This window comes from Ornithorhynchus anatinus, chromosome 2 (genome assembly GCF_004115215.2).
Source record: "Ornithorhynchus anatinus isolate Pmale09 chromosome 2, mOrnAna1.pri.v4, whole genome shotgun sequence".
Lineage (NCBI taxonomy): Eukaryota > Metazoa > Chordata > Mammalia > Monotremata > Ornithorhynchidae > Ornithorhynchus > Ornithorhynchus anatinus.
In genome coordinates, this window is record NC_041729.1 from 23,706,464 (window position 1) to 23,720,532 (window position 14,069).

Consider the following 14,069-nt stretch of genomic DNA (forward strand, 5'->3'; position numbering starts at 1 on the left):
CACTTCTGGATCTGAGTGGTGCTCTATCACTGTTTGCTGCTTAACTAGATTTGCTTGCATCATTTTAATTTGTGCTCTGACTCATTTTTAATGTCAGCCTAAGAATTTTTGGTTATAATCTCGGTGACACACGAATATCCTTTGAAGTTTACGTGGGAAGAAAAAGATTAAAAGTTGCACCTATAAACTCAAGGGCCCAGAAACAGAACTCAAGATTTCTTCCCAAGTGCTACAAAACTTTCAGATCAATTGTATTTATTGAGCACTCAGACTGTGAGCAGAACATCATCTTCAGTATTAAAGCAACTGCTTTATGCAGACCACAGAGCATTTGGGAGAGTATACTAGAAACCAAAGATGTAGTCTTTGTTCTCTTTGGGCAAGCAATCCAAGGGGAGAGATTATTGACGCAGTTTTTCTGCACAAAACTAAGCCCTCAATAAATAGTAATGGTAATGTTAAGGACCAAAAATCAACTAGGGAGCACTTTCTTTCCAAAGATCTTCCCAAGACCATTCACTGTCAGAGGATGATGAAAGCTGACGTGTACAGTGCTACTCATAGATCCAAAGGTTTAACTGGCCTCTGGCCCTTTTATTTTGGAAATATGGGCAGCAACTTTCCCACATACCTGGGCCTGGAACTGAACTATCAAATGATCCCTGAGATTGTTTTATCCCCCTGGAAGAAAGTCTTCCAAGCTAGGTAAATGTCAGCCTTTTTGTTGGAAGCCTTTGCACTCTGAGCTTGTGTTAAAACTTCAAGATGACCGATGGTGCCCTTGCTGGAAAAAAACACACAACCGCCCCAAAATAGCAACTTTTACACTATCAAGAATACAACTGTTCTTGTTTTAAGGGGCAGTTTCCCTTCTCTGGAGAGGCAAAGGAAAAGGCAAAGGAAGATTTCAGGGCACCCAGGTCTAGCCAACATTATAACTCCAGATCACCAGAGTCCTTTCTGAAGCCCAATTAAGTGAGTTTAAGGAGGAGCAGCACAGCACTCTGATCTGAGAGAAAGGACCACAGAGGGGGTCTTCATCACTCGTGCCCCATATGCCTTACCTGCCTGGACTTTCTCCTCTGAGCATTCTGGAACCAGCCTTCAAAAATCTTATGCAGCAGCTTTTTTCTGAAACCAAAAACAAAGCACCCATTAAGGGCTTAATATCCAGGCTGTGATTTTCTGGCCTCTTTTAAAGTTTCTCACCACATCCTGAACTAATTTTAAAACTGCAGAAAAAAGGCCACAGGAGGAGAAAGCCCCAACTATCCATCTGCTAAAGGAGCCCAGATGAGAAGGCAACAAGAGCAGTTCTCCTCAGACTGTCAGAGCTCACCTAATTCCCTTCCCAGTGGCCCTTGTCACTACGAGTAGAGGCTAAGGGTAGAGGAAGAGCTGCTTCATTAGAGAAGCAGCGTTGCTTATTATTAACAACCTAGCAGACCCTTCTCCTGTATTCTCCAACACTTACTCCCACCGCCCAGCTCAATTCTGCAAGCTGCCTGCTTCTTATGAGGGCAGGTACCTAAGGCTTAGGATGCCCAGCTGGGGCCAGCATGCCCATTAAGCAACCTATCTGCAAGCAAAAGTAACTTCCATTCTTCAGAAATCAAAGCAGCTCTTTGAAAGTATGGAGGAGTGAGATGAAAGAGGGTGTATTTACCTTGAAAACAAGACAGGATGAAACCAGTACATATTTTCTTATCCTACCTGAACCATTTCAATTAATTCAATTATTCAATCCTCCTGCCCATAAACTCACAATAATAAATAAAAACAGTAAGAATAATAGCTTTTGTTAAGCGCTTACACTATACCAGCCACTGTACTAAGTGCTGGGGTAGATATCTTGATTCTATTTAGTTGCCATTGTTTTTACGAGATGTTCTTCCCCCTGACTCTATTTATTGCCATTGTTCTTGTCTGTCCGTCTCTCCCGATTAGACTGTAAGCCCGTCAAACGGCAGGGACTGTCTCTATCTGTTGCCGACTTGTTCAACCCAAGCGCTTAGTACAGTGCTCTGCACATAGTAAGCGCTCAATAAATACTATTGAATGAATACAAGATAATCAGGACCCACAAGGGGCTCACACTCTAAGTACGAGGGAGAACAGGTTTTGAATCCCTATTTTGTAGATGAGGGAACTGAGGCACATAGAGGTGAAGTGACTTGCCCAAGGTCACATAGCAGGCAAGCAGCAGAACCAGGATTAGAACCCAGGTCCTCAGACCCCCAGGCCCAGGTCTCCTTCCCCTAGGCCACGCTGCTTCTCACAGTAGGCAGGGAACGTGTCTACCAACTCTGTTATATTGGACTCTCCTAAATGCTTAGTACAGTGTCCTGCACACAGTAAACAATCAATACCATTCATTAAAAAAAAAAGCCTGGGAGACAGCACCTCTTGACTAAAAGGCAAGTTCAGGCTCAGTAACTAATGATTTCCAACAACTCTCCATTTTCTGGCTTTTCAGAATCAGAAATGGTATTTATAAGGCAGCACCGTAGGTGGTTTCTTTTTAGAAAACAGACAAAAAAAGCAAAATTTGCTGCACTTTCTGCCAGAATGAAGCAGGTTTACTCAAGCAAATCCCATTAACTCCCAGGGAGTGTTTCTGGAGGTTGCAGTGTAGTACCTGAAATGATTTTGGGCCACTGAGGTCAAGGGTCTCTGCTTCTCTTCTTCCTTCTGTTCTACCCGATATTGCCAACAATTCCAGAACCTCTGCAACAACTGAAATTGAAAGAGCAGAAACTAACCAAGGGAAAAAGATAAAAATTTAAAAAAATCCAAGAGGGGAAAAAGATGGCCCCATTTCACATTCCAAGTATAGGTCCCAAATCAGCATTCCTCAAATGGTGCCATGCTGAGATAATTCCATTTAGAAATGCAAGCTGTTTAAGAAGTTACATTCTTCAAAAGCCACAAAAGAAATGGAAACATTTTAGGTCATTTTGCTACATAAACAAGATGTGGAAACCAGGTGAAATGATAGGCTTGAAACAAACTCCAAGGACTTTCATCATTCATGACCTTCAATTTGTATTTGGGGCACTACAATTCCTTGGTCAAGCTCAAAGCTGACAGCTTCATATCTGAGAAAAAATTAACAATTTCCCTAGCAGTCAGCATTGTTTGAAAAAGAAAAGACCCGGTCAGTCTTTCAGAAAGTATTGATTTTCACAGTAATCTAGATAGTTGAAGATCATCTCAAAGTACAAGGGGGAAGGAAAAGAACAACAGTCCGATGCAGTTCCTGCAAAGGGTAAACTAAAAACACACCATGACATGATGCTGCCGATGAGCCAGATTCTCATTCATTTTATGAAGATGAGAATTCTTCACATTTTCCTTCAGCGCACCGAAACCACAGACCTGTGGAAAGAAACCAGGATGGAATCGGATTCAGCACAAAGCCTGAAGAGTAAAAAGATACAGAGCATTCACGGACAATAGTATCCCTGTAACCTGTGGCTTAGAGCTGGCTGGATAGAAAGTAATTTTCCCTAACCATCAGTTCTGCTCAGTCCCCTAATCTGGAATTTAGTATCAAGTGACTTGGATAAATTGAACTGAAAAAAGGCTCAGCTTTCAGCAGATACTGATATCACTCAAGAATACCACAGATGAGACTTGAGAAACCAAACCAACTTCTCAAAATACTCCAGCTGGTGGTGGGCGGGAACAATGATAACTTACATTTCTATAGAGGATTTTACCCTAAGGTCCCCAGACTCTAAACAATCAGATCTGCGACTTTTCCAAGGTGATCCTTTCATCCACCCTTGAAGAATATTCTAGGTTGGAAAAAAGCAATTGCTTAACTGCAATGAAAGCAATTGTGAGCAAACGACAGGGAGTGTATGTGTGGGAATGGATGGGCTGTGTACGTGCAGAGAACTGGTGGGGAGAGGAGGTTGAGAAAGACCTTGAGACAATGCCCCCCACTATCTGTAAAAGGAGATTGAATACGAAGGCAGGAGGAACTGTTTCAGCAATCACAGTCACCGGGTAACTATCAGCCAGTGTACTCAACTTCAGCCCAATTATCTGTCAAGAAGCCTGGATTCTCTGCAAATTAATTCCAAGGCAAATTCAGGAATCCCAAGAGGAATTCCTAGAAGTCCCTGGTTGCCTCCTTGGAGGATGCGAGACATTAGAACACAATAAAGAAGCTTCAGGTGGAAAATTATGACTATAAATCCTATAAAAAATGAAAGTTTTGATTGGAAGAGTTTGTGCAAGTATAAATCTTGTTACTGGCATCTGCATTGAAGTGAGGGTCCTCTCTGCGATTGGCAAGGTCCTAGGTTTAGGGTTGGTGACCTGCCTGAACCACCAAGGGCTGCCAATTTTTTGGTCGCCAATTGGGACCTGATGGGATTTAAGGAGCAGAACTCTGAGGCTAGCAAGTAATTCCACTACTTAAACCTCCCTCCCCTGGGAAAATGGGTCAAAGCAGAAATGCTCTGCCTGGATCCCTTGCTGAACTTGCTGAATCAATCAATGGTATTTATTGAGCACTTACTACGTGGAGAGGAGTGTACTAAGCACTTGGCAGAGTACATTACAGAGTTAGCAGACACATCCCCTGCCCTCAATCAGACCTGCTGGAAATTACATTTGGTTGGCTTTATAGTTTCTCTGATCAATCCAAAAAGCACCCTGGCTCATTTTACAAGGCCCATTAAATCATCAGCTCCTCAACAGCAGGGACTGTATGTTCTGAGTAAATGCTGCCAACCGCTCAGTACACTGCCCTGTACACAGCAGGCACTGCACAAATTGTAACAAATGAATGAATGACTCTTGCTGACCAAGATGGGAGGGGACATCTGGAAGGTCAGCAAGTAAAGTGCACAAAAGGTGAGAAGTGCATGTGAAGACTGCAGCTGAGAGAATCAGAAAGTGGGGGGTGAATTAATTAATTTAAATGTGGCCAAGACACCAAGATCATGGCAACCTGGCAAAACCTCGACAACTATTAATTTTATATTGCTGCTACTGATGACTCTTTACTTGTTTTCATGTGTCTCCTCCCTTCTAGACTGTGGACCCATTGTTGGGTAGGGATTGTCTCTACTGTTGAGCTGTACTTTCCAAGTGCTTAGTGCAGTGCTCTGCACACAGTAAGCACTCAATATATATGACTGAATGAATGAATAATAATTATGGTATTTGTTAAGCGCCTACTATGTGCCAGCCACTGTACTAAGCACTGGGGTGGATACAAGAAAATCAGGTTGGACAAAGTCCCTGTGTCATGTGGAGCTCACAGTCTCAATCTCCATTTTAGAGATGAGGTAACTGAGGGACAGAGAAGTCAAGTGACTTGTCCAAAGTCACACAGCAGACAAGTGGCAGAGCTGGGATTAGAACCCATGACCTTCTGACTCTCAGGCCCGAGCTCTATCTACTGGTCACGCTGCTTCTCGAACCCTTCCACCACATGAGGCGATTTCCAAAGCTCTTACCAGCAAACGGTGCCTGTGATGCTGTTCTGCTAGGGTATATCGGGCAGCTTCTTCGGCACAAAGTGCAATATCTTCCAACAGTTTATAAGAAAAGTTTCCTTAACAGACTCCTCTTCATTTCACGGCTAGCCTGCCTTCTCAGCGGTGGGAACAAGCAGCAGGAGTGGGCCTTCTCAGGGTGGGAGCCAGCAGAGTTGGGACCCGAGGAACAGTTGTTTTATCTCCTGCCTCTCCTAATTGCAGGAGAAGACTAACAGCTACATTCCTGAGGTCTCTTCCCAATCTGCTAGGCGGCCACCGGTCCCGAGAGGTGGGGAAGAAGTTGTGGGGCGAGTCACTTGATGTCCCATTCTCAGGGGCAGGCCCCATTTTCAACGCTCTATCCAGCGCTTAGAAGAGTGCTTTGCACATAGTAAGCGCTTAACAAATGCCATCATTATATTATTAATTGAAACCAGCCCCAAGCCCTTCTTAAATAACACCCAGGGGAATGACAATAATAATTCTGGTATTTGTTAAACGCTTACTATGTGCCAAACACTGTTCCCATTCCCAGGTCAGCAACTCCCAAGCCTGAGAAGAAACAGAATGGGAGGGCTTAGTACAGTGCTCTGCACACAGTCAGCACTCAAAAGACACGATTGACTGATACCCTCCAAAATAACCTAGGACTGGCAGAGTCACTTCTTAAACTCTGAAGAGAACACAGTCTGACCCAAGCTGGTCTCATTAGCCACCAGTGGGCTCATGCTTCACTCCTCTTAGTCAAAAGAGCTGTTGTTTATTTCAGGTGCACTGAGTCCTGTTCCTGTAAACGGCAAACTAAAAACGCACCATGACATGATGCTGCCGATGAGCCACATTCTCATTCATTTTATGAAGATGAGAATCCTTCACATTTTCCTTCACCTAATTATCTTGAATATTCTATAGCAAGATAGCACATTAAGCACCTAAATGCCAATATTAAATGTATTTACTTTTATACGTTTATACTTGAGGACTTGTAATTCAATACGCAATAGGTTATATGCCTAATAGATCATATTAATTAACGAGACCAGCATCTGGAAATTTGAATGAAGGACATGGAAAGAATGCTGGTCGCCCTGGGTAAACTTCTAGGGCTCAAGCTAGTTTTGCTAACCTATTAGTGGTGATTGCACAGAAGCGCTTAACAAATACCACAATTATGTCCCCCCTTCTAGACTGTAAGCCCGGTGTGGGCAGGGATTGTCTCTCTTTATTGCTGAATTGTACTTTCCAAGCGCTTAGTACAGTATTCTGCACACAACAGGTGCTCAATAAATACAACTGAATGAAATGCTTTGCTAGGGTCTTCTTAGATTGCAACCCACTTGCCCTTCCCCATCTCCAAAATGTGAGTAACTAAGACAGAGATATCCAGGACTGGCAAACAAAAGAGGATACAATGTTTCCAGTGTGTGAAAACCCGGCGGAGAGTTGTCCTTGCCGCCAGCTCCTTGATATATTCTTGGTACGCGTGAAAGTTCTTCCTTTGCTCCCAGGCTTCCTGCCAGCCAAAAAAGCATCTCTGGGCCAGAGAGATGTGGTAGAACTGCAGAGCCAGCTCTAGTAGGAGAGGAAAAAAAAACCCCACAAATCTTGTTCTGTCTGCTCTTACTACGTGGGACTATCAGAAGCAGGGGATGAATGCTAGCCTTTCATGTAAAGGAGAAAATCTAGGACAAATAGAGGGTGGGACTGCAGCTCTGATGAGGCGCTCCCAAGAGTTTTGTAAACAGTCCAATGTGGTCAGAGAAAACTGACCAGTGATAAATCAAATGACAACTGCCTAACAGGGGAAAAAAACAAAACACTGTTAGAAACAAGAAAAACAAATGGTTACACTAGTTCAACCTACTTTTCATTTGAGAGTGAATATCTGTTTGCTGCTTCAATGCTATGAGCTACATTTCTTAAATGAAGAAATAAAATAGGTGCCAACCTAAGTTGTGGGGCATACAAACTCTTTCAAGTAAGAGATGTCACAAAATATCACATTGGTCACATTTAGGGGCTGAGCCTACAATTTAGCTATTAGCTAGTAAATGTATGGTGCCTTTTGCTCTCCAACAATCTGAATTTTGGTTATTATTTTTACCAGCACTTCACAGGATAAATTGCTGAAACAAGGGGTTTTCAATGACCCAGTCACTCTCTTTAGGTGAGCCAAAAAACACTCCGCAAGGCTTCCCAGCTGGTTCCAAATCTCACCGTCTGTTTCGTTTTCCTTAAAACACCAATTAACTGTACAGAACGGATGAGCCGAGGCCAATATGGCAGCTAGAACACTTTCCTGGTCCTTTCCTTTATGGGATAACAGTAACAAAAAACACTCTATTTGCTTTTCTGAATGGCTTCCAAAATCTCTCAGAATCTAGGGCACAAGTACTCAGCCCACGGAATTTTCCAAAGGCCCGAAGACCACTTAAATACAGTAGCCGAGGGGCTTCTATTACTCGTACAAACTATTAGCCAGATGATCAATCACTGGTATTTTTAAAATACTAAGTATTTGGGGAATACAACATTCATTCATTCACTCAATCCTATTTATCGAGCGATTCCTGTGTGCAAAGCACTGTACTAGACACCTGGGAGAGTACAGCGAAACAATAAACAGACATTCCCTTCCCACAACGAGCTTAGTCTAGAGACATGCTTACAACAGAGTTGACAGATCTACTTTTCTGTCTCAAGCCATCTTTCTCAACATCCTCCCTTCTTCTCTTTCCCACAACTCACCAACCACATTCTGCTGTCAAGTATCTGTCACACTACCTCAGTGAGCGATAGGAGAAGCACACTGCTGCCTCTGGTTTACTTCCAGGTTGCTGCCGCAAGGTTCCTCGGGGACGAGGACATTAGGGAACAGCAAGTAAGCTTACTGCTTTCTTCCTCTGCCTGCTCCACAGAGAGGTGCGCAGCAAGGGAAGAGTGGTAGGGTGTACTCCAAAGAGTCTCCCCTTTGCACAAAGTAGATGAACCACCCCACCCCCAGTGGGATATTTCAGTCATGCTGTCACTGGATTAATGTGTTAATTCCTCGTTGTTTATTAACTGGTGATTATTTACATCTATTCTCTCAATTAAATCATGGCATTTTCATTAATTTATGACTACTGTCAACCTTATTAGATTGTAAACCCCTTGAGGGTAGGCAGTGAATCTTTTACTTCATTTGTGTATTACCCCACACCCCTAGTGTTGTTGTACCCTTTAGCCCCTTTCACCCCACCTTCAGTGCCACAGCATATATGTGTGCATATCCTTAATTTACTTTAATGTCTTGTCCCCTGCTTCTGGACTATATATAGCTCCCTGTGGAGAGAGAACATGTCTTCCCACTCGGTTGTACTGTAGTCTCCCAAGTGCTTTGGACAATGCTCTGCACAAAGTGCTAAATACCATTGATTGATTGATTTTTTTATGGTATTTGTTAAGTGCTTACTACGTGTCAAGCACTGTACTATATGTAAGTGCTGGGGTAGATACAAATGAATTAGGTTGGAGAGAATTCCTATCCCACATGGGGATCACAGTCTAAGCAGGAGGGAGAACAAGAGAACTGAGGCACGGAAAAGGGAGAGACTTGCCCAAGATCCCTCAGCAACCATTTGGAAGAGCAAGGATTAAAACCCAGATCCAAGTTCTTTCCAAATAAACCATGCTGCTTCTCTTGATGCCTGCCCTCAGAAGCTTACAATCTAGTGGACATAACCTTCCCTTCTCTAAGCAGCATCACTTGTTACAAGGTAAAGAAGGTACTGCTCCTTCTCAATGTGGACAATACGTATCTGACTGGTGGCACGGTGGTTTGAAGTAATTTCAGCTTGTTGGGCCGTACTCTCATGGCCGAGTGGACAGAGCCTGGGACCAGGAGTCAGGAGGACCTGGGTTCTAATCCCCGCTCCGCCACTCATCTGCTTTGTGATCTTGGGCAAGTCGCTTATCTTCTCTGTGCCTCAGTTACCTCATCTGTAAAATGGGGATTAAGACTGTGAGCCCTATGTGAGACAGGGACTGTGTCCAACCCAATTCCCTTGTATCTACCCCAGCGCAGAGTACGGCGACATAACAGAGTATATAGTACATTACAGAGTAAGTGCTTAAATGCCCAGTTATCATTATTACTCTCTTTCGGCCTTCATAACATTACATTCAAAGACTCCAGCCCTCCTCTTGGAGCGGAAGCTCGCGTGCATTTCCTACTCACGGCCTTGACGTCTCTTCTCTCTGCGGTGATGCAGATATACCAGCCAGGTCTTCATGAACTTTCGCCTCTCCCCATGCTGATGGTGTCTCACTGCCTGGATCTCCTTCTGCCTATTAGCTTGCACGTGCAGGAACAGGTGCCGCCACTGGAAAAACGCCTGAAACCCCAGAATAAAATGGAAATAAGGGCCCAGGCTCTTAGTACAGTGCTCTGCACACAGTAAGCACTTAATAAATTCCACTAACTTACTGATAGGAGGGAAGGACAAAAGAATAATGGAGGCTTAAGGGTGGGTCTGAGGATAAGTCCGCTTTCTAAAGGGGAAAAACAAGTAAACCCTTGAGAACAGGCAAATTTGATGCCAAGAACTATCACCTGTAGGAACTGAGCCAAATCCAAAAAAAAAAAAAAAAAGGATCTCATACCATAGCATTAAGAGAGAATAAGCATGTTTACACAGACAACATTAGGAGGAATTAAGAATTGTGAAATCTATGGGCCAGCGAAATGGCTGTAGTTTTTTTAAAAGCTGACAGTGATTAGATTTTAATCTTATGAAGGCAGTAAAAAGCAAGAAAAACCAAATGGGCCTTCCTTTACAAATAATAAGTGAAGGAATAAAAGAAGACAGTGGATGAATACAGTAGTTATACTAGAGATGGGAAAGAGAAGAAATCAAACCTATAGATTCCACTCTGCAGAGTAAAGGCAATTTAATATCCATATGAGTTAACATTTGCCAAAGGGGTTACAGTAATAGGGTTGTTGTAAGCTGGAAAAGGTCCACCGCAGAAGAAAAATTTAAGTGACAGAAAAATCAATGATTTGAGGAGAGATGGAAAGAATCAGGTTGTTTAGCCAGGAGAAGAAAAGGAAAAACTTACTACATATCCACTCTCTTCTCACACAACACCCCACCTTGCACTGTCAAGCGAACCTCGAAGTAGGGACAGATGAGGAAGTCAGAGAGTATACAGGATATGTACAAGATACGAGGGTTATGAAAACTTAAATGTTTAAGATGACACAGAAGAGCTGAAGTGGCAGAAGGGCTGAAGTGGGGAATATAAGGTGGAAAAATTAGCAAGTAAATGAGGTGGTCTCCTGGAGATGTGATATCAAAAGGCCTTGAAGCTGGGGAGCTTTTCGGCCAATCATATTTATTGTGCACTTACTGTGTGCAAAGCACTGTACTAAGCGCTTGGGAGAGTACAATACAATAAACTGACGCACTCCTTTCCACAAGTTTACAGTCTAGGCATGGTAAACAGGCTACCTCAAGAGGAATACAACTGGATTAGAGTGGGTGAAGAGAGTGGATATTTAGGAGGATGAGAGAGCTTTTGCCTTCTCTTCTCCAGACTACAAAACTCCAAATGTTTCCATATTTCCTCAAAGGATTTATTTTCCTGTATTTGCCATTTACTTTGCTCACATTCTAAGTAGGTACATATTTCTGCTCCAACCTGTTTATATGGTTAAAAGTTAAGGTACAGGACTTGAATCTAAGATATAAGGCTCTAAGCCCAAAAAATATCCCAGATCCATAGAAATCCAAGACCTACACTTAGCTAAAATCTTGACATGTGCACCCGCTGGGTGAAGGCAGGTTGTTTTTAGCTTCCTTAACTTCTTTTATTACTTTCACCCCAAATATATGTGTTTCCTTTATTTACCCGGGAGACCTCCTCCCAATTCCCAAAGCCTATGATGAGTTGGCTTTTCTCAGTAATGGTAACAACCCTCTAGACTGACTGTAAGCTCACTATAGGCAGGGAATGGGTCTATTATTGTAGTGTACTCTCCCAAGCGATTAGCACAGTGCTCTGCACACAGTAAGTGCTCACTACATATGACTGAATGAACCTTAGAAAATGAGAAGCTGGATAGAGCATGGAACTGGAAGCCAGATGGACATTTGTTCTAATCCCGGCTCTCACAATTGTCTGCTATGTGATCTTGGCTGAGTCACTTAACTTCTCTGTGCCTCATTCCTCTCATCTGTAAAATGGGGATTAAGACTGTGAGCCCCATACGAGATGTGGATTGTGTCCAAGCTGATTATCTCATATCTACCTCAGACCTTAGTGCGGTACCTGGTCCAAAATAAGTGCTTAACAAATACCGTTAAAAAGCAAACAAATAAAAAGTGAAAACTTAGTCTCCAGAAGTCTTTACAACACACTGTCCCACCACTTCTTTGTCACTAGGTGCCATGTGAACAGAGGATACAGTTTACCTTCTTTTCTAGGATGCAATGCAGGTTATTAGTACAATAGCTGCAAACACAAGACATTTTTCATGGTATATAAGTGCTCACTACATGCCAGACACTGTACTAAGTGCTGAAGCTGAAGTTGATGCAAGCTAATCAGGTTGGACACAGTCCCTATTCTACATAGGGCTCAGAGTCTTAATCCCTATTTTGCAGATGAGTTAACTGAGGCCCAGAGAAGTTAAGTGACTTGCCCAAGGTCACACAGCAGACAAGAGCTATGTATTCTGCTGTCCTGGAGATCTGTGACCAAAGAGAACGGCAGCAGAGGGCCCACGGTCTGAATCCCCATTTTGCAGATGAGGTACGGCGGCACAGAGAAGTTAAGTGACTTGCCCAGAGTCACTCAGTGGGCAAGTAGTAGGCATTTCCCGTTCTGGAGGTCAGTGACCCTAAGAGAATGACGATTTCAAATCAGAAAGACTCACCCGAAACTGAAGGCTCAGGGCCCAGTGCTGGAGAGCCGAGGCATCCAGTTTATACCTTGTTTGGGTCTCTTGCAGTTGCCGCGTCCAGACACTCCATGCCACCCTGTCAGAGAGCATACCAGGGACACAGTCACACCATCATCTGGGGGAAGGGATGACATGAAGGAGCAGAGCCCTTTTCTTGTGTGGCAAAGCGAGGGCTGAGTTGCTCTTCGTCTACTGAATTTGGAACCGATATTTATGATGGCAAACCCTCTTTGCCCAAAAAATTGGTTTCTGCATTAAATACAGCGCTCGAGTCTTAATATAATAATGTTGGTATTTGTCATGCCAGGCAAGAACCGGAACCAAATGAGTCGAATTTGGTTGGAATGGCAGTTTATTAAATACAAGCAGACATAATTTACACTCACCGTAGAGTGCTCTGCTTCCTGAATGCCAGTGAAGCGGTCTGCATCTGAGCTTTGGTCCTACGAACTTCCACATAGATCAGCCAGTGCTGCCATGCCCGGTGAATCCTCTGTTTTGCCGCTAGACCCATCGAAAAGATTTTGAAGAAATGAAAAAAACAAAGAAAGAAAGAAAGAAGAATCAAAGATTAGCCATTTTATAGGGCTCAGTATGCTCCCTTAGCTTGGAAATCTCCAAACCTTTCAGCCTTCAAGTGACCTCTGCTGGGAAAATCTAGAACTCCTCCAGCCGTGTGATTTAGTAAGCCACACTCTGGCTGCTTTTCTCATCCTCCAGCCCATCGAGGCAGGTGGAAATGCCTCCAACCCAATTAAATCAATTGATATTTATTAATGAAGGAACCAAATCACATAGATTAGAAGCTAATGGAGTGCTACAAAACAGTTGTAAATGGACTGCTACAAAACAGTTGAGAAGCAGTCGATTAGTCGATTAGACTGTAAGCCCGTCAAACGGCAGGGGCTGTCTCTATCTGTTGCCGACTTGTTCATTCCAAGCGCTTAGTACAGTGCTCTGCCCATAGTAAGTGCTCAATAAATACTATTGAATTGAATGAAAGCAGCGTGGCTCAGTGGAAAGAGCCCAGGCTTGGGAGTCAGAGGTCATGGGTTTTAATCCTGGCTCAGCCACTAGTCAGCTGTATGACCTTGGGCAAGTCACTTTACTTTTCTGTGCCTCAGTTCTCTCAACTGTAAAATGGGGACGAAGACTGTGAGCCCTACGTGGGACAACCTGCTAACCTTGTATCTCCCCCAGTGCTTAGAACAGTGCTTGGCACATAGTAAGTGCTTAACAAATACCAACATCATTATTATTATTGTAAATTCCAGGGGAATTTAATAGAATGCATAATTTAACATGGGCCTTTACAAAGCATAACCAGGCTAATATCAACTCGGCACAAATGGCAAAAAAAAAAAAGGGCCGTTACTGTTGATGAAGAAATTGTACATTTCAGATTGAGGAAATGTGCAGGACACTCAAACTTTTCTATACTTTGATTTAGATAAGTATATACTGACTTTCTAAATCTGCAAGTTAGAATCAAGGCTTTTGGCATTCTCCTTTCTGCCTGATGAGCTTTGAAATATGAGTGGATTCAGCACCAGAACAATTGAAATAATTCTAGGCAGGTAATGCCAGTTCTACCAATTTACATATCTGTAGAACGGGTGCAG

General features: G+C 43.2%; 1 protein-coding gene across 4 annotated transcripts in view; it reads right to left on the reverse strand.

The window, feature by feature from the left end:
* The window catches only part of SFI1 (SFI1 centrin binding protein), a 58,836-nt gene that overhangs the window by 24,241 nt on the left and 20,526 nt on the right, over positions 1-14,069 (reverse strand). For all 4 annotated transcript variants that reach the window (XM_029058628.2, XM_029058625.2, XM_029058623.2 and 1 more), the window contains 8 exons: positions 12,834-12,951; positions 12,421-12,523; positions 9,718-9,874; positions 6,909-7,070; positions 5,478-5,548; positions 3,286-3,378; positions 2,639-2,736; positions 1,065-1,131 (listed from right to left, as the gene is read on the reverse strand). In XM_029058628.2, the coding sequence (XP_028914461.1) occupies positions 1,065-1,131; positions 2,639-2,736; positions 3,286-3,378; positions 5,478-5,548; positions 6,909-7,070; positions 9,718-9,874; positions 12,421-12,523; positions 12,834-12,951 (869 nt within the window). The remainder of the gene's footprint in view (positions 1-1,064; positions 1,132-2,638; positions 2,737-3,285; positions 3,379-5,477; positions 5,549-6,908; positions 7,071-9,717; positions 9,875-12,420; positions 12,524-12,833; positions 12,952-14,069) is intronic.